Genomic DNA, 25,327 nt, shown 5'->3' with positions numbered 1-25,327 from the left:
ACTCTGTGTGGGCGAAGGGGAAGTGACAGCGAGTTTCATTTCGCAGCGCTGCTACGAAATCGGAGTCGCGAGTTGAGTTCCCGCTCTTCGCGGCTCAACTCCTCCGGGTGACGATGATCTGAGCTGGTCCCGGGCCTGCCCCGAGGTCGACTCAGCCTCAAATGAGCACCTCCCGCGGTACGTAGCGAACACCGCGGACGCTGGGCGAGTCACAAATGCGGGCGGGCGTGGTCCTGGCCACCCACTTCCTCGTGTGTTACAGTGCAGGCCTGGCAGGCGCTACAGGCCAACAGCGCCTGCCACACACGGTCTGTGAGTAGGAGTGAGGCTCGGGGGTTGTGAGTTTGGTATTTCACGCGGCGCGTACCTGTAAGGTGAGAGAACCACACGGGCAGGTGAGAGAGGCGCCTCTCAGGTGAGAGAACCACACGGGCAGGTGAGAGAGGCGCCTCTCAGGTGAGAGAACCACACGGGCAGGTGAGAGAGGCGCCTCTCAGGTGAGAGAACCACACGGGCAGGTGAGAGAGGCGCCTTTCAGGTGAGAGAACCACACGGGCAGGTGAGAGAGGCGCCTCTCAGGTGAGAGAACCACACGGGCAGGTGAGAGAGGCGCCTCTCAGGTGAGAGAACCACACGGGCAGGTGAGAGGCGCCTCTCAGGTGAGAGAACCACACGGGCAGGTGAGAGAGGCGCCTCTCAGGTGAGAGAACCACACGGGCAGGTGAGAGAGGCGCCTCTCAGGTGAGAGAACCACACGGGCAGGTGAGAGAACCACACGGGCAGGTGAGAGAGGCGTGCAGGGCTCCCGTGCCCTTCACCAGCTGAGGACTGCGCTCTGAGATTGAGACCCCATTGAGACGAATTGTCCCTTGTGATTGACGTCCTTTATACTGGTAGGAACCTCCTGGTTACACCAGACCACAGGGGATTATTGTGTCCGTCCGTCCGTCGTGCAGGGAGGGGCTGGGTGGGGAGGGAGGGGGCTGGGTGGGGAGGGGCTGGGTGGAGAGGTTGGGAGGGGCTGGGTGGGGAGGGGCTTGGTGGAGAGGGTGGGGCTGGGTGAGGAGGGGCTGGGTGGAGAGGGTGGGGCTGGGTGGGAGGGGTAGGGCTGGGTGGGGGCTGGGTGGAGAGGGTAGGGGTGGGAGGGGTGGGGCTGGGAGGGGAGGGTGGGGAGGGGCTGGGTGGGGAGGGTGGGGCTGGGTGGGGGGTGGGAGGGGAGGGGCTGGGTGGGGAGGGGCTGATCACCCCGTGGCCCGTGGTGCCCTTATAAAACTCAACGTTGAGTTTTATAAGGGCACCTATGAGAGACTTTAACATTGGAGTCTATGGGAGACATTAACATGGAAGTCTATGGGTAGAGACTTTAACATTGGAGTCTATGGGAGACTTCAATATTGGAGTCTATGGGTAGAGACTTTAACATTGTAGTCTATGGGAGACTTTAACATTGGAGTCTATGGGAGACTTTAACATGGAAGTCTACGGGCGACTTTAACATTGGAGTCTATGGATAGAGACTTTAACATTGGAGTCTATAGGTAGAGACTTTAACATTGAAGTCTATGGGAGACTTTAGCATTGAAGTCTATGGGAGACTTTAACATTGGAGTCTATGGGGGATTCATCTTCTTGGTTCTTTCGGTAAAGTCACGTAGAAGGGAAATAATAAAATACTAAAAATAAAACATAAACATTTTTTTGTTTTTATTATTTTATTTTTAATTTATTAGTATTTTATTATTTCTCTTCTACGTGACTTTACCGAAAGAACCAAGAAGATGAATCCCTGCAGTCACGAAAGCTTTAAATCGAGATGTCCCCCTCAGTGAGGCAGATGTGATAGCTGCCTCCCTTGGTGCTTTTTCTTTGCAATTTCATGACGAGACCAGCGGGCCTAACTATCTTTATACACAAACGTGAAATAAGTTAGCTGGAGTATGGAAGGCGAGGACATGAAATGAAGGGGTCTACAAACATCACATTGGTGACACACTGAGATAGTAGCAGGCACGCGCTTATTGCCCGCGCTCCATCCATTTACTGAGGGGTTGCGCAATCAGAGGGGAGGCTGAGGTCGTCGCTGCCTCACCTCTCGTTTCATCCTGTATTTGCAGCGGAGCTCCGCACATTTGGCGAATTTGACGATAAACATGATTGGAATCGTACAGAAATAACATTTATAACACAGATCAGTGGAAAAATCTTAATATTTATTAGATTTTTTTTTTTACTTTTCGTAACAGCTATTTTCATTGCAGTATGGCAGGTGAGGCTCTGCCTCCCCTGCCTGCCCTGACCGCACGTCCCTGGTCTTGCCGTACGGTGAGGTGGGGAGATGTGACCCTTCTAAACGATGAATTAATTTGTAAATCGTTTGTGACTTGATAATTGTTTTTTTACCCTTTTATCTGGCAACAAAACTGACACCTTTTTTTACAAGGAGTCATGTTTGCATTGACCACAATACCTGCAGTCGGAATGCAAAAAAAAACATAACTCTGATAATGTATGTACTGTCCTTGAAATTGATTGGTCCACACCCGAGACAGCTTTCTTTAGAGCCTAGTCTCACATGGTGTTGGACCAGATGATGCCAAAAGGCAGTGCATACATTATCAGAGTTATGTTTTTTGTTTGCATTCCGACTGCAGGTATTATGGTCAATGCAAACATGACTCCTTGTAAAAAAGGTGTCAGTTTTGTTACCAGATAAAAGGGTAAAAAAACAATAATCATATTTTGCTTCTGGCAAATGAGGTTCCAATGGTGTAAACGTTTGTAACTTGTTCATTTTACAGAATCCCTGTCCTCCATTCGTGAAGGAATCGCCCCGACTTCTCCACTCGGAAAAACAAAAGCAACAACAATATTCATACTACTATTATTGTTGTTTGGTAAGTAGCATCATCACCGGCACCACCACCACGTGTAGCCTATACTCTTTGGTTCTTTCGGTAAAGTCACGTAGGTAGAAATCCTGCGCAACCCGTCCAGTGGTACGGTGCGAACGAAGATCAACACGTACATTATCACGGTTGGCTACGTGGTGTGTGAAAGACATCCTGTATACCAGGCAAGGTAGTTAACATCTCCTAGCCACCGTGGTGTTAGGGCTGGGATCGAACCCACGACCTCCTGTATACCAGGCGAGGTAGTTAACATCTCCTATCCACCGTAGTGTTAGGGCTGGGATCGAACCCACGACCTCCTGTATACCAGGCGAGGTAGTAAACATCTCCTCGCCACCGTGGTGCCCCTAATGTGACCGTCATCAGTTTAACGTTCTTACCCCGTGGCCCCACTGGATCATCTGTGAAATAGAGCTTCATAGCTCATCGGATTCCTCCAGTATCAATAAATAAATTCTGATTCTAAGAATCTAATTTATCTACAGGAATGGTGCTCGCTGACAGTGCGGGGGTTGGGAATGGCTCGGAGTGCGGAGCTCAGCGCCAAGGAAGAACACCACGAGGTGAGTTCAATAGCAGGTCGTGGTCAACCCGAATTCATCACCACCACCATCGCCATCATGACCATAACCACCATCATCACAACCATCACCACCATCACCACCAACATCATCATCATCATCACCACCATTTTTATCATTGTCAACACCACTATCATCACCACAACCACCATCATCACCACCACCACCACCACCACGACCATCATCACCACTATCATCACCACCACCACCATCATGACCATCAAAACCACCATCGTCATCATCATCACTTTCATGACCACCATCATCATTACCACCGTCATGATCACCACCATCATCACCACAATCATCATTGCCACCATCATCATCATCACCACCATCATCATCACCACCACCAAAACCACCATCATCTTACTCTTCGGTTCTTTCGGTAAAGTTACGTAGGTAGAAAAATAAAATAATATATCACGACGTTTCGATCGCAACACAAGCGATCGTCCTCAGGCAAAACTAAATCCAGCAGTAGAACTGCTGAACCAGGAAGAACACAGCGAGAGAGCTGCTACCACAAGGGGGTTATATTTGTTTGAGGGGGGTGTAGCCCAAGGGCAAGCAAACGGGGTCCGAGCTGGAACGGATTCCCATCCCCGCACGCAAGCACATATGTAGTGCCGTGGATGGGCCACACTTACCGGCAGCGGTGGACAGGGCCCATCTGCAGGTACCTCGGACCCCCAGGGGAGGGGCCACTGTGCCAGCCCAAGAGGGGGGAGGGGGGGGGGCGGCTGGGGGCTCTAGGATCCTAGGCAGCTAAGCCCTCGGCGCCAGGCCTCAGGATCCCAGACAACCCAGACAGCTGAGCCCCTTGGTGCCACCAATGGGGTGCTGCGGGGGATCTAGGATCCCACGCAACGCCACCCCTCGATGGGCAAGAGGGATAAAAGGGCAGCTCGCCAGTCGATTGAGTCGAGTCGCAGCTCAAGACCCAAGACCAGCCAGCTTAGGACCCTGGACCCCCTCGTCCCACTTGTCCTTGTCAGGGCCGGGACACTGTGAGGGCCAGTGGTGGGACTCTGGGACTCCCGGCTCTACGTCCTTGTAAGGGCGAGTTCCGAGGAAGCCAGAGTTGAGACCCGCACCTTGGCTGGGTCGGGTCAGGTAGCCTCTCCTAGGGTAATTGTAGCCGGAGGACCCCAGAGCGTAGCCAGTGTCAGGCACGCTAGGAGTAGACTGTCCCTAGGCTGTAACTGTGTATAAGGACTGTTGGAGTGTTGTATTGTAATAAAGAAGTTACCTCTACAAGTGTCTCCGGAACCCATTACATTTGGTGTCAGAAGTGGCTATTGGCTATGGAGACACGAAGCAAGCCACGTACCTGCAGTCCTGACGGCGACTTCGGCGAGCAGGCACCAACGGGGCCGCTGACTTCGGCCGAGATTGACGCCGCACCGCCGGCTGAGCAGCCATCCGCTCCACCGGCCGTCCCTCCACCAGCGTCGGGAGCAGCAATGGAGGAAACTCTGCTTCGTCTCACAGAGCTGCTCCACGCCACCATCTCCATCCTGGACGACATGCGTCGCTCACAGGCAATGGCGGGAGGGAGAGAAACGGCGCAGCACCCGCCCGAGCACGCCGCCGCCGCCGTCTTTGCCACGAAAATGGTGGACGCCACCGCCGTTCCCGCCATAAATGTGGGGGATACTTCCGCCGGGGACGCAGTGTCCGCTGGGAGTGACGTCACTTCCTGGCCCAGCGCCGTCCAACCAAACAGCGCCGCGTCATCAGCGTTGCGACCCTCACCGCCGACTGACAACTCGGCCAGCACTGAGGACGAGGAGCCAGCTTCAGCCGGGTCGCCAGGCAACAAATACGGGGCTCACGTCCAGCAACGCCTGCCGGAACCCAAGGCGTTTTCTGCAGCTGGAGGCGAGTGGGCGGCGTTCGAACGCCGGTTCGTCTCTCATATAGAGACGTCCGGCTGGTCGGTGGCTGAGGCGTTCCACACCCTCCCGGCCATGCTGGACGACGACGCCCTGGCCACACTCCTTTCGGTGCCACGGCAGAAGCGAGCCACTCTGACGGACGCCCTTCATCAGATGCGGCTGATTTACAGGCCCCTGTCCGAAGCACGTCACCGCTTCGATGCCAGGAAGAAGAAGGCCTCAGAGTCGGCGCTGGGGTACCGCAGCGCGCTGCTGGCCATGGCGGGGATTGCCTACCCTCGCATGGATTCATTGGTGCTGCAGAAGTTCCTCAGCTGGGCCCGCGAACTCCGAGTTGCCATGCCAGCAGCCGACAACGACGACTTCACATCGATATGCGCTGCCAGGTGCATCCAAGCACATCTGCAGTTCCTGGGGGTTGCGACCGTTGCCGCCTGCACGGCCCCACCTGAGGCCCAGGGCCATGACATGGATTTGTGGCCTCGCCAGGCCTTCGCGGCAACGGGAGGTCACGGATTCACGTCTGACCACCGATCCCAGCGCGACTACCACCAGTGGGACCGGCCGACCTCACGCCAGGACGGCGCATCCATCGTCTGCCACAACTGCGGCCTTCGGGGCCATGTGGCGTCCGGCTGCAGGGTCCCCCGACGCGACGGGGTCGATGTTCGTATGTTGATCGACACGGGTGCGTCGACGACCATCATTTCGGACATAATTTATAACATTCTGCCCGATACATGCCGTCCCTTGCAGCCAGTTGATGTGCCATGCTTTGCCGCAAATGGGGGTTCGTTGGGCATCACGGGACGGATCAATGCTCAGATCCGCATTGCTGATGTCCAATTGGTTGGGCTCATTTTGGTCTCTTCAACCTTCGCCGTTCCGTGCCTCCTCGGAACAGATTTCTTGGGGAAGATGCCCATTAAGATTCTCATTAACAAGGGCTCTATTGAGCTCCCCTCCGGCCGACGCACGGCCTTCCTGCCCACACCCACTCGGTTGCACTCTGCATCTACGACGGTGCAGGCGTTGGCGGCCAGTACAATTCACATTCCTCCAGGCTCTCAGATGTTGGTTCCCCTCCGGATACAGAAACCCCTTGACTCCGACGCGTTCATGGGGGGCGCTGTGATCGGGCCTTCACGTTCGACTGAGCAGGTGTCGGACCTCGTGTGTGCACAAATGCTCATACGAAGCGACCGCGAGCCCTTTACTCCAGGTCCTGAATGCGGGATTGGAAACGGCCGTTATCCCTCAGGGAATGGTGCTTGCTCACGCGACGCCAGCCCCGTCAGGAGATGTGATCGTGGGTCACGTAGCGGACGAGCCACCTCCTGTTACCAAGCCGGGTCTTGACGCAGGATGGCTCGACGCGCTTTGCTCCAGTTCTGCCGATTTGTCACCATGACAACATGCTAAATTACGTACGTTGCTGAGCAATTTCTCCGACGTTTTCAGTCAAAGCAAATTCAACATTGGCTGTACTAAATTGCTTAGCCACCACATCGACACGGGTGATGCCGCTCCAATTCGTCAAAACCCATTCCGGTTGAGCCCGGCCGAGAAGGAACATGTACGGGTGGCTGTGAACGATATGTTGGCGGCCGATGTCATTGTGCCATCAAATAGCCCATGGGGGGCGCTGATCGTTCTTGTTAAGAAGCACGATGGGAGCCTCCGCTTTTGTGTTGACTTCAGGAAACTTAATAAGATTTCTGTGGCCGACGCCTACCCGCTTCCCAGGATGGACGAGTCGCTCGATGCCTTAGCTGGTGCGCACTACTTCTCCACCTTGGATCTCCTCTCGGGGTTTTGGCAGCTGCCCCTTGATGACGCACCAAACCAAAGACGGCTTTTCGCACGCCGCAGGGACTGTTCCAATTCAACAGACTTCCCATGGGTCTTCACTCGGCTCCGGCGACGTTCCAGCGCCTGATGGAGCTGGTCCTCGCTGGGCTCCAGTGGGATTCTTGCCTAATCTACCTCGACATTGTCATCGTGTTCAGCAAAACTTTGATGAACACCTCATGCGGTTAAAGGCAGTTTTCCCTAAAATGCGGGCGAATAACCTCAAATTCAAACCGCAAAAGTGCCACCTCATGAGGGATTCGGTTCGTTACTTGGGCCATATTGTCAGCCACTCGGGCATTGCCACGGACCCGGAAAAGACAAATTGCGTGCGCTCATGGCCAACTCCTACCTCTGTTGGGGAGGTGCAGAGTTTTATCAGCTTCGCCTCATTATCGCCGATTTGTTGCGGGATTCGCATCCATCGTGAAGCCCCTCCACAAATTAACGGCCAAAGGTGTAAAATTCCATTGGGGAGAGTTAGAACAGGCCTCGTTCAATGCCATCCGAAAAGCACTGGTCGATGCTCCTACCCTGTCCTATCCAGATTTTACTGCTCCGTTCATTCTGGATACAGACGCCAGCAACACCGGAATTGGAGGGGTGCTGTCGCAAATTGTCAATGGAGTGGAGCGCGTCGTCACCTATGGCAGCAGGGTGCTGTCGCCCGCAGAGCAACGTTACTGCGTGACGCACCGCGAATTGCTTGCTATCGTTTTATTCATAAAGCAGTACAGACCCTACCCGTATGGCAGGCATTTCACAGTACGCTCCGACCACGCGGCACTACAATACGCCTTGCGAGTGGACCAACCGTCTGGACAGCTCTCGCGTTGGCTCGAGATCCTCCAGGACTTTGCGTTCACTGTCATTTACCGCAAGGGGATTCAACACGGGAACGCCGACGGGTATTCGCGACTGCCGACCGACAGGCGCTGTGCTTGTGTTCTTGGTGCGGGGCATTGTAGGCAGCCTGACGGGGTACCGCCCCCCATCCCTTGCGGCCGCGGTCGGGGATGGGGTCGGGGACCACGGGGCTCCCTCCACGCAAGTTCCGCAGGACGCGTTGCTGGGCCTCGGGTTGGACGACTCTGGGGACGTCTTCAGATGGAAGAAGTCTCCCTCCTCAAATTGAGACGCCGCGCTAGGGATGCCGAGGGTCACAGGGGGGCCCCGTATCATATGTCATCCGGGAAGGCGTCCTCATGCATTGGGATGGGGGGTCCTAATCCCACATGATGGTGGTGCCCACCTCCCTGCGGGGACGGCTTGTGGGAAACCCACAGTCGCCTCTGCACTTGGGCGTTCAGAAAACGCTAGCCATGTTCAATTGGAATTTTTCTGGCCGGGCATGGCAAACGATGTGGCTGACCTTGTGCAAGGTTGCACCGAATGTGCACGGCGGAAACCACCTGCTAGGCCGTCCTGCCCGCCGCTCCAATCCATTAAGGTTTCCCGGGTCAATGAGATCGTCGCATTGGATATTTTGGGTCCGTTTCCCGCTACTCCTCGGGGTAATAAGTACCTTTTGGTTGGGGTGGAATATTTTACCCGATGGGCCATGGCCTGGCCACTCCCCAACCAGTCTGTATCAGCCATTACGGAGGCCTTTTTCCAGGGCTACGTCCTGGATAAGGGTGCTCCAGAACGCCTGCTGACCGACCAAGGGAAAAATTTCTCTTCCACCCTGTTGTGGGATGTGTGCAACCTGCTAAGGACACATAAAATTCGCACCTCGCCATATCACCCCCAGACTGACAGTATGGTCGAGCGATTACATAGGACACTTACCTCCATGCTAAGCCACCAGGTGTCTGAGTCACAGACTGATTGGGATCTCCACATACCTGGTGTCTTGGCCACCTATAGAATGACGCCCCATGCTGCCACGGGGTACTCGCCATTCTATCTTATGTATGATAGGGAGGTTTGCCCCCCAATCGACATGCAGTTGCGCATTAAACAGCTCGCATCTAAGGCTAAGATTGCCGACCACATCCGTGGTAATGTGCGTCGTCTGGTGCATGCCCGGGAGGCTGCTCAAAATAACTCGGAAGCTCGTCAGCTTGTTTGAAGTTCAACATACATACAACATGCTCGCCATCAGTCACTGCATCGCGCGCTTTCAGATGCACTTCTGCGGCCGTCTGGAACGCTCTTCCTTCCGATATGAGGAAGCTACTGAGCTGTGCACTTTTAAATCATCTGAATTGACAAACTCATTTCTTATAACTGCTTTCTTGTGTTTAGTTTGTTGTCGTTTCCTCGCACCTCCAATTAACATGGTTGGCTACGTATGGTGTGAAAGAAGTTCAACACACACACATGCACATGGACCAGAGGTCACTCTATGGGATGTCAGAGGTAATTGTGTGATATCTACTTCTGTGGGCCATACTCTTAACACGAAAGGTTGCGCTGCACTTTGAGGGATTCAATGGAATCTGCATCTCATGACATGTTGCCACTATAAGTATACAAATATCTGGCTTCAACTCTTGGCTGTAGGCCAATCAGTTTCAAAAACAATGCATATAACACGATAATTACATTATTATTAATGGCAATGCCATTTAATATTATCAGAGCCACGTCTGTTTGTATGTTCACTACAATAACTGTGTGTGGTCAATGCAACACTTAATTTGTTGAAAAAGGTTTCTATTTGATGTTTGAACATCTAAACACACCAGAAAGGGGTAAAACCTATTCTCATTTTTCATACGAGATGTACTAATGTTGTCGCTGTTTGTTGTTGTTCCCCTAGAATTTATGGTCGTCACCCCAGAGAAATTGAACGCCGTAGCAGGCAGCAAGATTCTCCTGCCCTGCTCCTACACCTGTACAATCAGCGGCGTTACCCACATGCTGGTGGAGTGGTTCAGGTTCAGAGATGGACTTGAAGAAAGGGTGAGTCACAAATCTCTCTATCATAGTGTAGATAGGCGCACACACTTCTTGGGAGGCAACACTGTTTATTAACAACCTCGTTACACTAACATAAGGTGGTAACCACTGTCCTGCTCTGACTAACACACACACCGTCGCTCTCTATCTCAGACTCTCGGATACACTAGCGTGACCCAGCCACGTGGGCTACTGGCGGGTCCGCTAACTGGAGCCTTGACTCTTCTTCTTCTTAGGAGGCGTCTTCACGATCCTCTCCTCATTCTTCACACGGGCAGCCTCGAGCTCAGTGAGGAGGCTGCTTATATCAGCGTCGGCGTGTCCGGGCCCCACCCCGGTCACGCCCCTCTTCTAGAACCCTCTCAAAGCTCGCCGGCTGTCCACCTGGCTACCCAAGGTCACACCCAGGGCCCCCGGCCCCCATCTTGATAGGTCACGTGTCCAGCCGGGTTCACTCATAGTGCCACGACCTCACCCAACCGCCAAATCCCTGAACCGGCCCTGACGTCATTCCTGCCTCCAGCCGGGATGACGTCCTCCCCAGCCTTTGACCTCACCGCACGTCACTGCTAGCCAACCGTGCTAACTCTACATCTGACCATCTCCTGTAGAGTGATTCCCATAAAATGCATCCATCCAACACGTGATAAAGATATTCATATTCATTCTAGGTGCGAACTCTGGTTATCCTCGCAGTGGCTTTTGGGCTGGCCATCGAACAAATATGGTCACCGCATCGCGCAGTGTCGCATGCGCTGCTGTGGCCATCTTGAATGCTCTGCCTTCCGATATTAGGAAGCCACTGGAGCTACGCACTTTTAAATCATCATCTAGATTGAAAACTCGTTTCTTAAAAACTGATGTTTGTGTTTAGTTTGTTGTCCTTCCCCCGCACCGCCGATTAGCACGGTTGGCTATGTACTGTGCCAAAGAAGTTCAACATACATACAGCTTTGATCTGTGCATGCTCTTGCTTTTGTTGACCACAGATTTATAAACTCCCCGGTGGAGATAGACAATGGCCTTTACACGCCACCTGGATGGGTGATTTGTCCAAGTGCGACGCCTCCATCACCGTCAGTGACATCAAGACCCACGACTCTGGGCAATATCGCTGTGAGGTCACGGTGTATCCACAAAACAAGCACGACATTGGGTATCTACAGCTGAATGTCAACAGTCCATCAGGTTTGTGTTATTTGCTTCAAACGTCGTCTACATTATGACCCACAACTCTATCATCTATCCTATAGACCTGATATAGAATTCAACATGTACACTTTAGAGCCATGGGCCCAGTGCCACGGTGAACTGGGTTTAACCCCTGGGCTACGATCTCATCACCACCAATGTACATCAGAACCTTTGACTGCTCCTCACCGACATTTACGCAGTCTTAAAACAACGTCTCATAGTTATTTGGTTCTTTCGGTTAAGTCACGTCTAAAGATAAAATAATAAATTAAATTAAATAATAGAATACGACGTTTCGATTGCAACACAAGCAATCATCATCAGGTATAATGAAATAGCGACATAAAATCTAACCAGAAAACTATAGACAGACATATTAGCAGACAGATATCACCAAGATACATAGCGAGAGCAACACATGTAACAGAGAGGGGTGATCGTCTCTGTGGGGTGGCCTTAAATAGACAGAGGGGGGGCGGAGGCAGAAAGAGGGAGGGGGTTAGAGACAAAATTAGCATATCAATGAGTGGTCAACAGACGTGGTGCTGCAAGTAAACGGCAAGCATGCCTGAAAATCAGGAGAAAGACACACTAAAATTAAATAACCTAGTAAAATATCGAAATGTAATGTAATACAACACAGAGGGTCGGTCAACACACAATTAACGCATAGCCTGGTTGATTACGTATTTCAAAGATTGCTAAGTTAGAATTTAAGTGTGAACATTCTAAAGATGACACAGGCAGAGAAAACAAGTCGCCAGAGAGAGAGAGAAAAAAGATAAGTTTAAAACTTCCCCGTAATTTTAGAACTTTCGTGACTGCAGGAATTATTATTTGGTTCTTTCGGTTAAGTCACGTCTAAAGAAACGTCGTATTCTATTATTTAATTTATTATTTTATCTTTAGACGTGACTTAACCGAAAGAACCAAATAATAATTCCTGCAGTCACGAAAGTTCTAAAATTAAGATTGAACGTCGCATAGGACGGTTGTGGCTGATGAGGTTTGTTTTCCACAACACAGGGGTGGTATTTCAGTGATACACAGTTTGACGCTGCTAACATTTTCGTATCTGCATAAAAAAAGGTAGTCACGTGAGAGTGCTGCGTCCATTGGAGTGTGCGAATCGACTGTGAGAACGATGTATTTACCGTGTATGTCTGTGTACGTGTGGGTATGTTTTTTTGTGTGATAATGTAATGCACTCAAAACGCACAGCAGCAGCACAACGTAAATGTTCACACATTACAGCATGCATCTGGTTATTGAGAACGTTAGTCATGCAGACGACTAGATGGTGAATCATTCATGTTCAAGTGGCAGTGTTAGTGGCGAGCGTAGGGTGTGAGTGCCGTGGTGCGGGAAGAAAGGAGACGGGGGTTTTGTGTTGCGTTGAGAGTATACACACACAAGACATGAGAACGACTCCGCATCCGTTAGTACAATAACGAGGGCGGGCATTTTGTAGTATTAGTTAAACAAAGAGGGAGGGGTAATCATTTGGAAGGCAGTTTTCCCACGAGGTCTGTTTTGTGTTGAACAAAGTTACGTCCAACATGGAATTTTTCAGGAACGTAACCCCCCCGCGTTCGACGAGGTCTGCTGTTCTGTACTTTTAAAACGCACTCTTACTGACAAATGTTTAGCGTTTATACATCTACTAGCTTCGCCCGGGACTTGGATTAACCACGCCCGGCCGCCTTTGTCTCCCCAGTGGCGATGTTCACACACCACACCAATTATTCGTTTGAGGCTGAGTCGACCTAGGGGAGGCCCAGGATCGGTTCAAATAATCGTCACCGGTGGTGGCCGTGAGCGGGAATCGAACTCGGGTCGCCGGGTTCATAGCGCAGCGTACGAAAAGCACTACACTACCACTCCCCACTGTGTCTCCGTGTCTCTCACCACGTGTCTCACCGTGTCTCAGTCGCTGCCCCCCCCCCCACACAGGATAAAGACAAAGATCCCCCATGCTGTTAGCGAGCACCTATGAACGCCGGCACGAAAAACGCCTTAGACCTGCAACACATTTGTTTTTCACTTTACCCGCGATCAGCAGGCACACTCCGTTACGCTTCCGCACACGGGTCACATGACAGATGGACAGATGTGACGTCACAGCTAACTTGCCGTGCAAAATATATGCATTATTGCGCCCCCCCCCCCCTTAAAATATACAAAAGTCTGTTTAATATTTTTTGCATGGTGTACAGTCTGGAAAGTACCCACATGGCAAATTTCAAGTTTATTGCATGTTGGGAAGAACGATAAACATTTTTAACAGACACACATAATCACAAATTTCCCTTTTGTGTATATATATATTTACGTAAGAAAATATACTGTGGGCGTTGTGTGTGGTTTCCCTAGATCTGGTGGTTGTGACCCCAGAGAAAATGTACGCCGTAATAGGCACTACATTTATCCTGCCCTGCGCCTACACCTGCACAATCAATGGCATTACCCACACGCTGGTGGAGTGGTTAAGGATCATCGACGGGCGAGAAGAGAGGGTGAGTTACTCCTCTGTCTGTTCTGTGCGCCATTTGCAGCAAGCACAGGCGTGGAATTGATAGTCTTGTTAGTAAACCTGGTCACATGACCCTTGAGCATTTAAAACATCCATCGTAGATGAACAGGTTTGGTATTTTCTATTCAGATCGAGGGCCCCTGGTCACGTGACTGGGCGGAGTCATGGGCAGCCATTTGAAAACATGTCTCCACGTGAAGCTCCTTTGTCAACAGTTAATCCAGCCCAGTGCAGGATTATCCGAGTAGCAAAAGTATCACATGCTACTTATCAGTGTCTTATTATCCTAGGAGCAGAAGTAGCTACATACGCTACAGGCCCCACACTTTCAAGGGCCCCACGCTAAATGCTTTCAAGCTATCAATTCTGGTTCAGTGATACTGTACCTGCTCTATTACTATAGTGCTATACTGCCTTCGACTTTTATGAACGACGGGGTGTTTAAGGTTAGCGATTTGTCGTATTGTCTGGCTGTACAGTGTATATCAAATGAAAAAATACAATTACTTTACTATGCAAGTAAAAAATTCGTGTTTTAATCTGTTTTTTTTTGTTATTTAGGGCCCCGTTAAAACATATGCTACAAGCCACACACTACCTTCATCCAACTCAGTTGCAGCCCTGGAGACAGAATAATTCTACAGTTGTATTTGACCGAATTTGATACTGAAATTATAATATAACGCATCTGATCTCTGTGTTGCTTTCACCTTTATTGACCACAGATTTATAAATACCCCAATGGAGAGAGCAGCGGCTGGCCTTTACAGGCCACCTGGGTGGGTGATGTGTCCAAGTGTGACGCCTCCATCACTGTCAGTGACATCCAGACCCACGACTCTGGGCAATATCGATGTGAGGTCACGGTGTATCCACAAAAGATGGAAGACATTGGGTATCTACAGCTGACTGTCCTCCCACGAACAGGTTTGTATCACGCCTCTCATAGGTCTGTCCTACCACCCACTACTCCCATCATCTGTCATGTGGCCCAGACCTAACACTCAATGTCCACCCTACAAATCCACGTTTTGACTGTCGTGTTTGGTTTGTTGTCCTTCTCCCGCACCTCCGTGCCTGGCTGCGTACGGTGTGAAAACAGTTCAACACGAATATGTACATGTGACAGAACCGTGCATCTAGAAACATGGTCACCTGGGTTCTACTCCTGCCCGTGACTCTTCATTTTCAGTGTTCAATTAGCAAACAATCCAGATGTAGAGTCTCATGAGTTTGTCATTTTAGCCTGGTCCCCTGGGCACCCTTGTAAACAAATGTTCCCTCTCAACGGATTATCCAGGTGAAATTATTCAATAAATAAAAACAGTACTCGGCAAACATTGTGACATTATATTTGGTTATCTGACATTGCACTTAATTTGGCTAATTCCAAGCTCTTAACAGTTAGACCAGGCAGAGCTCGTCTAGCGCGGGGGTTACGTTCCTGGAAAATTGTGCATTGGGCTAAACCGCGTTGGGCAAATAAAATACCTAACGGGAAAACTATGGTTGCGTTCCTGGGTCCAAAATTATCACCCCCTTCCTCTTTGTTTTACAAATTCTAAGTAATTGTTGTGCTTGTTTGTGTCCTAAAGGATGCCGAGTCGCTCTCCATTTCTTGTGTGTGTGTGTGCACTCTTTAGTTTTCACTATCGCCTCAACACAAAACCCCTGTTTCCTCTCCTCTTCCCTTACCACGACACTCATACCCAATGCTTGCCCCTAACACTGTCAATTGAACGTTAAACGATTCGCCATCTAGGAATTCGTATGACATTGGATGGCTATATGCATGTGGCAATATGTAAACATTTGCGTTGCACATGTTGAGTGTGTTACGTTATCACACAAAAAAAACACGAAACATTCGTGGTAAATAAATAGTTCTCACAGTAGATGCATTCACACCTTCCAACGGATGCAGCTCTCTTTGACACGAATATGATAATCTTAGCGTTAAACCACGCAGAGCTGAACCATCACCCCCATGTTCCGGAAACCGAACCAGAGCATTCAACAAAGCCACATTGGGCAGGTTTGTCTGTATGTCTTTTTGAGAGTCATGCATCAAACATTACAAACATTTCTCGATAACTCCTTACGCGACCTAACCCCAAAAACCTTTTTTATGGATAATATTGGTTGCGAAAGCCTACGTGTTAAATATTACTCGATTTTGCAATGCACTATCGGAAAATAATCCTCCCTGCTGTGTGGCTCCAATGTCACTTCAACTAAACTATTTTTATTTTACCTGGTAAGGCCCACTGAGCTATGTGGCTCTTTTTCAGACGCGACCAATGAGAGCGCAACGAAGTGGCTTTTCTTACGGAAATGTATAGTAGCCAAATACTCTAAACAGATCTTTCTAAATATGGAGGGGAAAGGACCCGGAGAAAAATCCACGCGACCACGGGGAGAGTAAACTCCAAACACACAGCAGCAGGTGTCAGGGTCGGGCTTGAACCCACGACCCCTGTCTACCAGGCGAGGTAGTTAACATCTCGCCACCTCGGCTCCACTTGAAGGGACCTCAGAGGTAGCTCTAAGATATCCCCTTCTGTGGACCGTTCTGAAACATGCAGCATTGCACTGCTCTGCTAGAGACCTAAAGAGATGCTTCGTCTAACGGAAAGTATTTGCCCCTCTCTCTGTCCTAATTGTCACCACTGCGTTGTGAGACCAGCAGCACCTCCTCCTCCAGAGGTTCATTCCCACTGCTCATGTGACCATCGTGGGTTTGTCCACAGACCTGGCCGTTGTCACCACGGATGCAAAGGACGCCACAGTAGGCAGCACGGCTCTCCTGCCCTGCTCTTACACCTGCACCATCACGGGTATTAGACACACGCTGGTGGAGTGGTTCAGGACCATAGACGGCCATGATGAGAAGGTGCGTCACTGTCACACTTGCACACTATTACTTACACCCTCCTGCTCACAGTGATGATTAAATGTTCTTTATTAACGCCCGTTCATGCTAATTTATTTCAATGGAGGTCACCCCCTCTCCTTTTCTGGTCCCATTGTCAACTTTAAAGTTTTTCAGCCAGCAGTATAGTGTTGTATCTTCAACTAGAATAATCTCAAATTCTCTCCGTTCTCTCTACTCTGAAGAAGAGTCATTTCCTAGGTGTATTATATATTTATCTGTTATAATTAAATGTTATTTACATATGTCAGTTTTGGGAATATGAGCACATGTATTATGTGGACACACAGTCATGCCCTGGTGTGTTCTCACGTTTGCTGTCAAGGTTTATAAGATCATATACAGAAAGAGGAGCCTCAGGCCATTGCAGGTGACGTGGGTGGGAAATGAGTCCACGTGTGACGCCTCCATCACCATCAGCAACATCCAGACCCACGATGCTGGACGATATCGCTGTGCGGTCACGGTTTATCGATACGACAAGCCAAGCATGCAAGACATCGGGTATCTGCAGCTGAACGTTCACAATGAACCAGGTTTGCATTATGTTCTCCCTGGATCTATTTAACACCCACCACTGTATAATTTTCGCTAAGCAAGAATCCAAATTCTCTCTATTGTCCAGATTTACCACTAAAATTCACTCTGTGGCACAGCCATAAAGGGTCTTTGTTATTCCTCACAGATATCACATCCTGCATTATAAGAAACTCGACTCTTTGTTGAGTTGTCTACATGAGCCAATGACCGCTTGACTTCCTGTCTCTGTCTGTGTCCCATGAGATTGTTGTCCACTTGTGGGATGTGGAATGCTTTGATGTCGGAAATAAGAGCTTCTTAGCTCAAAGGGGAATAAGTTTCTGATTCGGATTCACTTCAAGTGCTGATGTGGGAGCTGCAAGGTGATTTACGGCCTCAACAGAAAACCGGCACAGCGATGATTGACCTCTCCTGCTGCTGTCCACGACTCCGTTTGGCGTTATTGCCTGCTGTCGACATTGGCCCAAAAAGTCATCAAAAGCTGTTCTACCATTCAACTAATGAACACGATACTGGGCAAACTGTGCGTTGAGGGTGAACTCCTCACCGGTGAACACAGCCGCAGGAGAATCATGAACAACGACCTCCATCTAGACTCGGTTATTATAGCACCATCACTATTTAACATTTACAGGCAGGCCTCGCCGGATGCTGGGGGTTACGTTCCTAGAAAATGACGTGTAAGGCAGAACCGCGTTCGACAGATAACAGACATTGTGGGAAAACTAGGGTTGTCTTCCAGAGTCTGAAATTATCACCCCTCTGTTACTAATTCTACAATATCTCTGCCCTTGTTATTGTACTAAAGGATGCTGAGTTACTCTCTATTTATTGCGTGTGTACACTCCTCTAACATGAAATCGCCAACTCATCCCCACACCGCAGAACTCGCGTCCAATGCTCTCCCCTGACAATGATTTCCCAGCCCGACGCTCGCACCTGACTGTCGCCGATTCGCCATATAAAGTCCTTAATGACTGGACGGCGAGATGCTTGCGGCACTGTGTGAACATTCCTGTTGCATCGCTGTGTATGTCGAGTGTGTTACTTTTTCACACGAAAGACTCTCAAAAACACACACACGCACACTGAAAGATGCGTGGTAATTAAATGGCTCTTACAGTGGATTAATTCACACCTTCCAATGGATGCAGCACCCTCACGACACTACTTTTCGACAAGGAGATGAGAGTCTCAGCAGCGTAAGGCTGAAACATCACCCCCGTGTTGTGGAAAACAGTCCTCATTAGGTGTATCGTGTAGAGCCAGAATGCGCATTCAATAAAGCCACAGCACATCTGCTCCTCCTGACAGCCAGGAGGAGCAGAGACGCTGTGTAGCACAGAAACGAGGATGGTGCGATGGATCTCAGCGATCACAGGACTGGATCAGTCAGAACTGAAGAGCTGGAGAAGGAGGCAGGAGTGACGGTGCTCATCTCACTCGAGCGGAGAGACCGAGTCGGCTCACACGGCTGGGGCTGCCTTAGTAGAGGAGGGGGCAACCGCAAGGGCGATGAAAGTGGAGGCACCAGGGTGTAGACAGAAGGGCAGGCCGAGAGCGAGGGGAGTAGAAGTGGCGAACGCGGCGGATTCGAGGGACTGGGGAGTAGACGCGGAGGTGGCCCAAGGCAGCAACGAGCAGAGCAGGAGGAGCTGCAGGGCAGAGACCGCACGAGAGGAGGGGGACATGGCAGGAAGAGGAAGAAGACGTTGACTGTGTGCATCTCTTCGGTGTTCACATGTTTCTGTGTCGTCTGTGTTTCTGTTTAATAGAACCGACAGATGCAAGACCCACTTCAAGTCCAGCCCCAGCTCCATCAACTGTAGCTGGTATCGTCCTTGCTGCTCTTCTGGTCGTTGCTGCTGGAGTTGGGTTTTACTGCTGGAAGAAGAGACAAAGTCGGCTAAGAGAAGCAGAAGCCCCGTGAGTATCGACCGCACTTGCACCAGAACCTCACAGTGAGTGATAGAACACGTCTCACAATGGCCACGCCAGAGACCCTGAGCCGGCCCTCTCCAAGGGCTTGAGTTTGACTCCAGCTCCCTGCCTGCCCGTGACTCAGAGCTGTGCTCAGTGGAGCCTGTGTGAGCTCCTGGCAGCTGGGACCGCTGAGTTAGACTCCCAGCCGTGGCTGCTGTCAGTGACAGGGGCTCCATCTGAGTGGGGATGGTGATGTGAGACTGCGTCAGTCATAGGAGATGGTGAACTCAATGGGCTCTCACGTAGTTAAATAAAATACATCAATCACAAGATACAATGGTCTCAATGGACTCTCACCTGGTTAAACAAAGGATGTCTTTCAAATTAGGGTCAGTGATTGCTGTGGTCAGTGGTTCCATGCGGGTGCCAGGGCAGGTGTGAGGCGTGGGTTAGAATCCCAGCCGTGCCAGTGTCACAGGTTGCATGTGGGCGAGGATGGGGATGTGTGAACACGCGTGTCCACTTCTCTCTCAACAGGCCTCAAGAAAGGCAGCCAATGCACCCAGTTGGATAAGATGCAGGAGCAAGATCAGGTGAGAGCGAGAGAGGCAGGAGCCACTCTCGTCAGGGTCATTCTTTCTGTGTGTTTGTGTGCACTGCGCTAAGAACCAGCGACCTGGGTTCAATTCCCTAACCTCGCTGCGTTGTGTAAACGCCAGCACTGCTGAGACAAAGGCGGCCAGGCGCGATGCTGGCCACATCACCCTCTCGAGGTGTTACTCGCTAGCAGCGATCACAGGACTGGATCTGTCAGAACTGAAGATCTGGTGAAGCAGGCGGGAGTGGTGGTGCTCATCTCACTCGAGAGGGAGTCGGCTCACACGGCTGCGGCTGCCTTAGCAATAGAGGAGGGGGCAACCGCGAGGGCGATGAACGTGGAGGCACCAGGGCAGAGACAGAGGGGCAGGCCGAGAGCGAGGGGACTAGAAGTGGCGAACGCGGTGGATTCGAGGCACTGGGGAGTAGACGCGGAGGTGGCCCAAGGCAGCAACGAGCAGAGCAGGAGGAGCTGCAGGGCAGAGACCGCACGAGAGGAGGGGGACATGGCAGGAAGAGGAAGAAGACGTTGACTGTGTGCATCTCTTGGGTGTTCACGTGTTTCTGTGTCGTCTGTGTTTGTGTTTAATAGAACCGACAGACGCACCACCCACACCAAGTCCAGCTCCAGCTCACCTGTAGTTTGTATCGTCCTTGGAGTCATTGCTGCTCTGGGTGCTGTTGCTGGAGTTGTTTTTTTTTTACTGCTGGAAGAATATTTTTAAGTTGATTTCTCATACTGTGATTTAACGCCGATAGGTGAATTCTATTCTGTGAAAAAAAGTGTATTTTTACATTCGAGTACAGCAAACTCTTCGGTCTCGCGGGTTTAGCTATCGCGGTTTTGCCGTTTCGTGCCAAGGCTATTGAGCTACAGAGTTCGCCGATCTTACCGCTGTGGCCTGACCATTCGCGGTTGATCACGAGATTTCTGTACGTGTAATGTAGTAACTCGGCGGGAGACGACTTCACGGGTAGCACACTCTTTATTTCACCAACTTCGTTTCACAGGTGACTAACACCCACTGTAGTATCTCGGGTGACTAACACCCACTTGGTTACTCGGGTGACTAACACCCACTTGGTTACTCGGGTGACTAACACCCACTTAGTTACTCGGGTGACCAACACCCACTCAGCTACTCGGGTGACTAACACCCACTGAGCTGCCCGGGTGACCAACACCCACTTAGCTACTCGGGCGACTAACACCCACTGAGCTACTCGGGTGACCAACACCCACTTAGCTACTCGGCACGGGCTCTTACGCCCCGTAGCCTCTCGGAACACACCCAGCCGGGGTGTTCCTCTCGACCCTGGGTCCCACAGTCCCGACCCACATGGGCGTCGGACCACGGGTCCCACAGTCTCGCCTCCGAGCCACACAGGGCCCCGGTCCCAACAAGGACAGCGGGACTAGGGGTCTCAGGGCACTACCTCTTCCCTCCGTCTTCGATCTTCAACTGATTAACAACAACCCCGAGTGCTCTCGCGCGTCACCCTTTATACCCCTCCTGCGGACGTCGCTGAGAGCACCCATCCTATTTGACCAATCACTGGGCGCTGGCTACGATCCTGTTTTCCCACATCTCAGCGCGCCTCACCACTCACGCCGCGCCGCCCCGTCATCTCTCACTCCCGGCGCGCGCGTCCACACCACGCCCACAACGCGTGCCCAACCCCGCACCCCGTGCCGCCCCGTGATCCATCACTGTCACTGTCGGCGCACGTCAACACCACCACTACATACGCGTCGTAACTTCACTGCTCGCGATGATGCTGCTGCTGCCGTGGAAGAACACACGCAGTGCCATCTTGTCTCCATCTTGCCTCCGTCTTGTCTCTGTCTTGTTTCCATCTTGTCTCTGTCTTGTTTCCATCTTGTCTCCATCTTGTCTCTGGCTTGTCTCCATCTTGTCTCTGGCTTGTTTCCATCTTGTCTCTGGCTTGTTTCCATCAAATCTCTTTCATATCTCCCATCTTTGTCTTCTCTCCGTCTTGTCTCCATCGTGTCTCTGTCTTGTTTCAATCTTGTCTCTGTCTTGTTTCCATCTTGTCTCCATCTTGTCCCTGGCTTATCTCCATCTTGTCTCTGTCTTGTTTCCATCTTGTCTCTGTCTTGTTTCCATCAAATCTCTTTCATATCTCCCATCTTTCCGTCTTGTCTCCATCTTGTCTCCCGTTTCCTCTCTCAAGCGGCCCATTGGGGGTCCCGGGTCACGTGGTGTTTCCAGCCTCGAGTGAGGAGGCAGTGACGTTCAGCCGCCCGCCATTTTGTCTTCAATCGCCCGCCATTTTGTCTTCTATCGCGCGTTAGGAACCGTGAACCAAACCCCATTATCCCCATTTACCCACATGTCTCCGTAGATGTTTTTCAGCAAAACCCGACAACGTAGATTCCAAAGCCAACACAACGATGCTGAGTTGTTTTTGGGTTAACGGCAAGAATGTTGACCCCAGAAACAAGCACGGGTCATTGTGATGGCTACAATGACGACTTACCTCTATTGGTAGGAAATACAGGCACATCAATTATAGCAACTGTTTACCAAGAACGCACCTAGATTGCTATACGAGGTATGCCTGTGTAGGGGATGTCCGAGCCATTCTCACACACTCGCACCACAGAGACACAATCTCCGCACTCAACATAGCACACACCAATCACGCGCACGGGAATACACTAGACGGGGGTCAAGGGATTAAAGGACACTGACGTCACACGCGCACAGTGTGAAACAGAGATGTGGATTAGGAAGCAGGGTGGAGATGGAGGGTTTAAAAGGGGCTGTGAAATGCGTGTTCGTGGTTTGTTTTGAGGAACGAGTGTGGCTCTTGTTTGAAGAATAAAAAAGGTGCTTAACCAGTCTCCGACTCCTCTTCATCTGGTGGCAGCGGTGGGATGTCTCGCTTCAGCCGACGCAAGATCCCAAGTGGGGAGACTCAGCCAGAAGACGCTCTAGGGGCCCGGGACGAGAATTGCTCGGAACCAGAACCGACGAATCTGGATTCATCCCCGGGCTCATCGGCGGGATCCGAGGCAGCTGCTCGCCCCGTGTGGGCACCTTCCTCCACCAACCCGGCGGTGCAGACCCAGCGCCGCCGCCGCTGCAGATCATCCTCTAGGGATCGGAGTATGGATCAGCTGCTGGAGGCAGTGGCTGCAAGAGTCCATGTATCGAGCGGTGCATCTGAAAGGAATCGGGCATACAAACGTTGATGCATTGTCCAGGCTGCCAGCCCCCATTAAGTGCACCTGCAGCGACGGATCTGCACTCTGTAGACCGCCGGCTGCGGCGCAACACGAGATCGTTGTGCCGGATTCCGCCGAGGACACGGACTGGGCGGGGCCGCTGCTATCGCTTGATAGCCACTTGGGGCTCACCCTGCGGGAATGGAGGGATCGGCAGCAGGCAGACGCGGCTTTGGCACCGCTTTGCCGGCTGGCAGAGGCGGCACGCGCTGACGATCTACCCACGTCGGGGAAGTTTTCCCTCACGTTGGAAGGCTTGTTGATGCGCTGGGACGCGTCTGTGAACCGTAAAGTCCTGGTGGTGCCCTCTTCCCTGCCGAGTCAGCTATGCTCCGATGTTCATGCCCGACAGTTTTTGCATCTCGGTAGCCGTAAGACCAAGGCTACACTATGCCTTCGCTATTTTTGGCTGGGCATGTCCGCCGATATCCACCGTGGGGTGTCGCCGTGCGTGGACTGTGCTCACAGGAAGCCCCCGCCGGTCACGCGAAGCGCACCCCTGCAGTCCATTAAAGTTCCGTGGGTAAACGAGCTCGTGGCCCTCGATATATTGGGCCCCTTCCCTGCCACTCCTCAAGGAAGTAGACACCTACTGGTGGGGATGGAATATTTTACACGCTGGCCATTTGCCTGCCCATTGGCCGACCAGACTGCGGCGTCCATAGCGGACGCCTTTGTAAAAGGGTATGTAGCTGACAAGGGGGCTCCTGAGCGGCTGCTGGAGGACCAGGGCAGACACTTTTCCTCCAAGCTTTTGCAGGAGGTGTGTGACATGCTGGGTGTCAAGAAAGTGCATATGTCCCCTTACCACCCACAAACGGACGGGATGGTAGACCGCTTTAACCACACGATCTCGGGGATGCTGTCTCACTTGGTGAATGACCAGCGGTGTTGGCTGAACCCCCGCTGGGGGCACGGGCGAGGTTGGAGGTGTGGGTGTAGTAACAGGCTGGCGGGGGAGAGGCTAGCGGAATCCTGAGTGTGTTAGGCAAGCGGAGAATGGGCTAGCAGGAGATTCAGTGAGAGGTTAGTGGGATGAGAAGCTAGCGGAGTATACAGTAAGAGGCTAGCGGAGAACAGGCTAGCGGAGCCAGAGAGAGAGAGAGAGCTTGGAGTAGCAGAATAGCGGAGCAAGAGAGAAGTGTGCTGGAATGTGAGGAGCATCCGTGTGGGATGCTTCGAATAAAGTGACACAGGAGAAAAATAAGAAGTTGCCCGCGTGAATAAACACCACTACATGTGCACCGTGGTCGCTTCTGAAAAAGAAGCTAATAGCTGAGTGGACCCTACCTGGTAAGATAAACAACTATAAAGTTTACTTTTATTTGGATATTTTTCAATTGATTGGTTTACCTTTCCTCTGCTTTGCACTCCGATCTTCAGTTTGTTGTTGTAATATTCTGACCCAGTGCCGCGGCTGGACATTTGTGCACAAAAGGGCTTCATAGCTCATCAGATTCTTCTGGTCTCAGATAAAGATTCTGAGGCTTCTCGTGATGAGTTTAACTTTTTACTGAACTACTTAAACTATATATTCTTGGTTCTTTCGGTAAAGTCACGTAGAAGGGAAATAATAAAATAATAAAAATATAAAACAATAAAAATTCTCACGACGTTTCGACTGCAACACAAGCAATCATCATCAGGTGTGAGAATTTTTATTGTTTTATATTTATATTATTTTATTATTTCCCTTCTACGTGACTTTACCGAAAGAACCAAGAATATGAATCCCTGCAGTCACGAAAGCTTTAAATAAATACTTAATTTTCGATTTAAAGCTTTCGTGACGGCAGGGATTCATCTTCTTATTCTTAGGTTTTTTCGGTAAAGTCACGTAGGTAAAACATTAAAATTAATAAAAGTAAAATAAAATAAAAAGTAAAAATCACGACGTTTCGGAGGCAACACAAGCTTCCGTCTTCAGGTGGAACCGTCACAGCCCGACAGCTGTATCAAGTAAATGAGAGATTACAGGAGCTACCACTCCGTTTATATAATGGTTGAGGGGGGGGGGGGAAGGGGCAGGAATGGCCCACTTTTTATTATTATGGTAAGGTGCGGTTTGAGACTATGAATAGACTGCATAACAAAAGACTGAGCCTTTATTATGGAGAGGTTCGGTTTGTGACTACGCCTAGCCTACATAATAAAAGTGTGAAAAAGAAAGCTAAACCTGGTAGAAAGCTAAACCTGGTGAAACATC

At 50.9% G+C, this 25,327-nt stretch overlaps 1 protein-coding gene across 1 annotated transcript; it reads left to right on the top strand.

Moving 5' to 3' along the window:
- Window positions 1-20,583, top strand: LOC144953880 (cell adhesion molecule DSCAML1-like). Its single transcript, XM_078884530.1, has 12 exons — window positions 1-177; window positions 2,799-2,894; window positions 3,395-3,472; window positions 10,010-10,152; window positions 11,139-11,337; window positions 13,717-13,859; window positions 14,602-14,803; window positions 16,627-16,769; window positions 17,134-17,344; window positions 19,124-19,274; window positions 19,809-19,864; window positions 20,461-20,583. The coding sequence occupies exons 1-11, from the start codon at window positions 162-164 to the stop codon at window positions 19,843-19,845; spliced, it is 1,419 nt and encodes a 472-aa protein (XP_078740656.1). The 5' UTR covers window positions 1-161; the 3' UTR covers window positions 19,846-19,864; window positions 20,461-20,583.
- The last annotated feature ends 4,744 nt before the right edge of the window (window positions 20,584-25,327 follow it).

This window comes from Lampetra fluviatilis (assembly GCF_964198595.1).
Source record: "Lampetra fluviatilis chromosome 77 unlocalized genomic scaffold, kcLamFluv1.1 SUPER_77_unloc_1, whole genome shotgun sequence".
Taxonomy (NCBI): domain Eukaryota; kingdom Metazoa; phylum Chordata; class Hyperoartia; order Petromyzontiformes; family Petromyzontidae; genus Lampetra; species Lampetra fluviatilis.
This window is presented reverse-complemented; position numbering and strand designations above follow the sequence as displayed.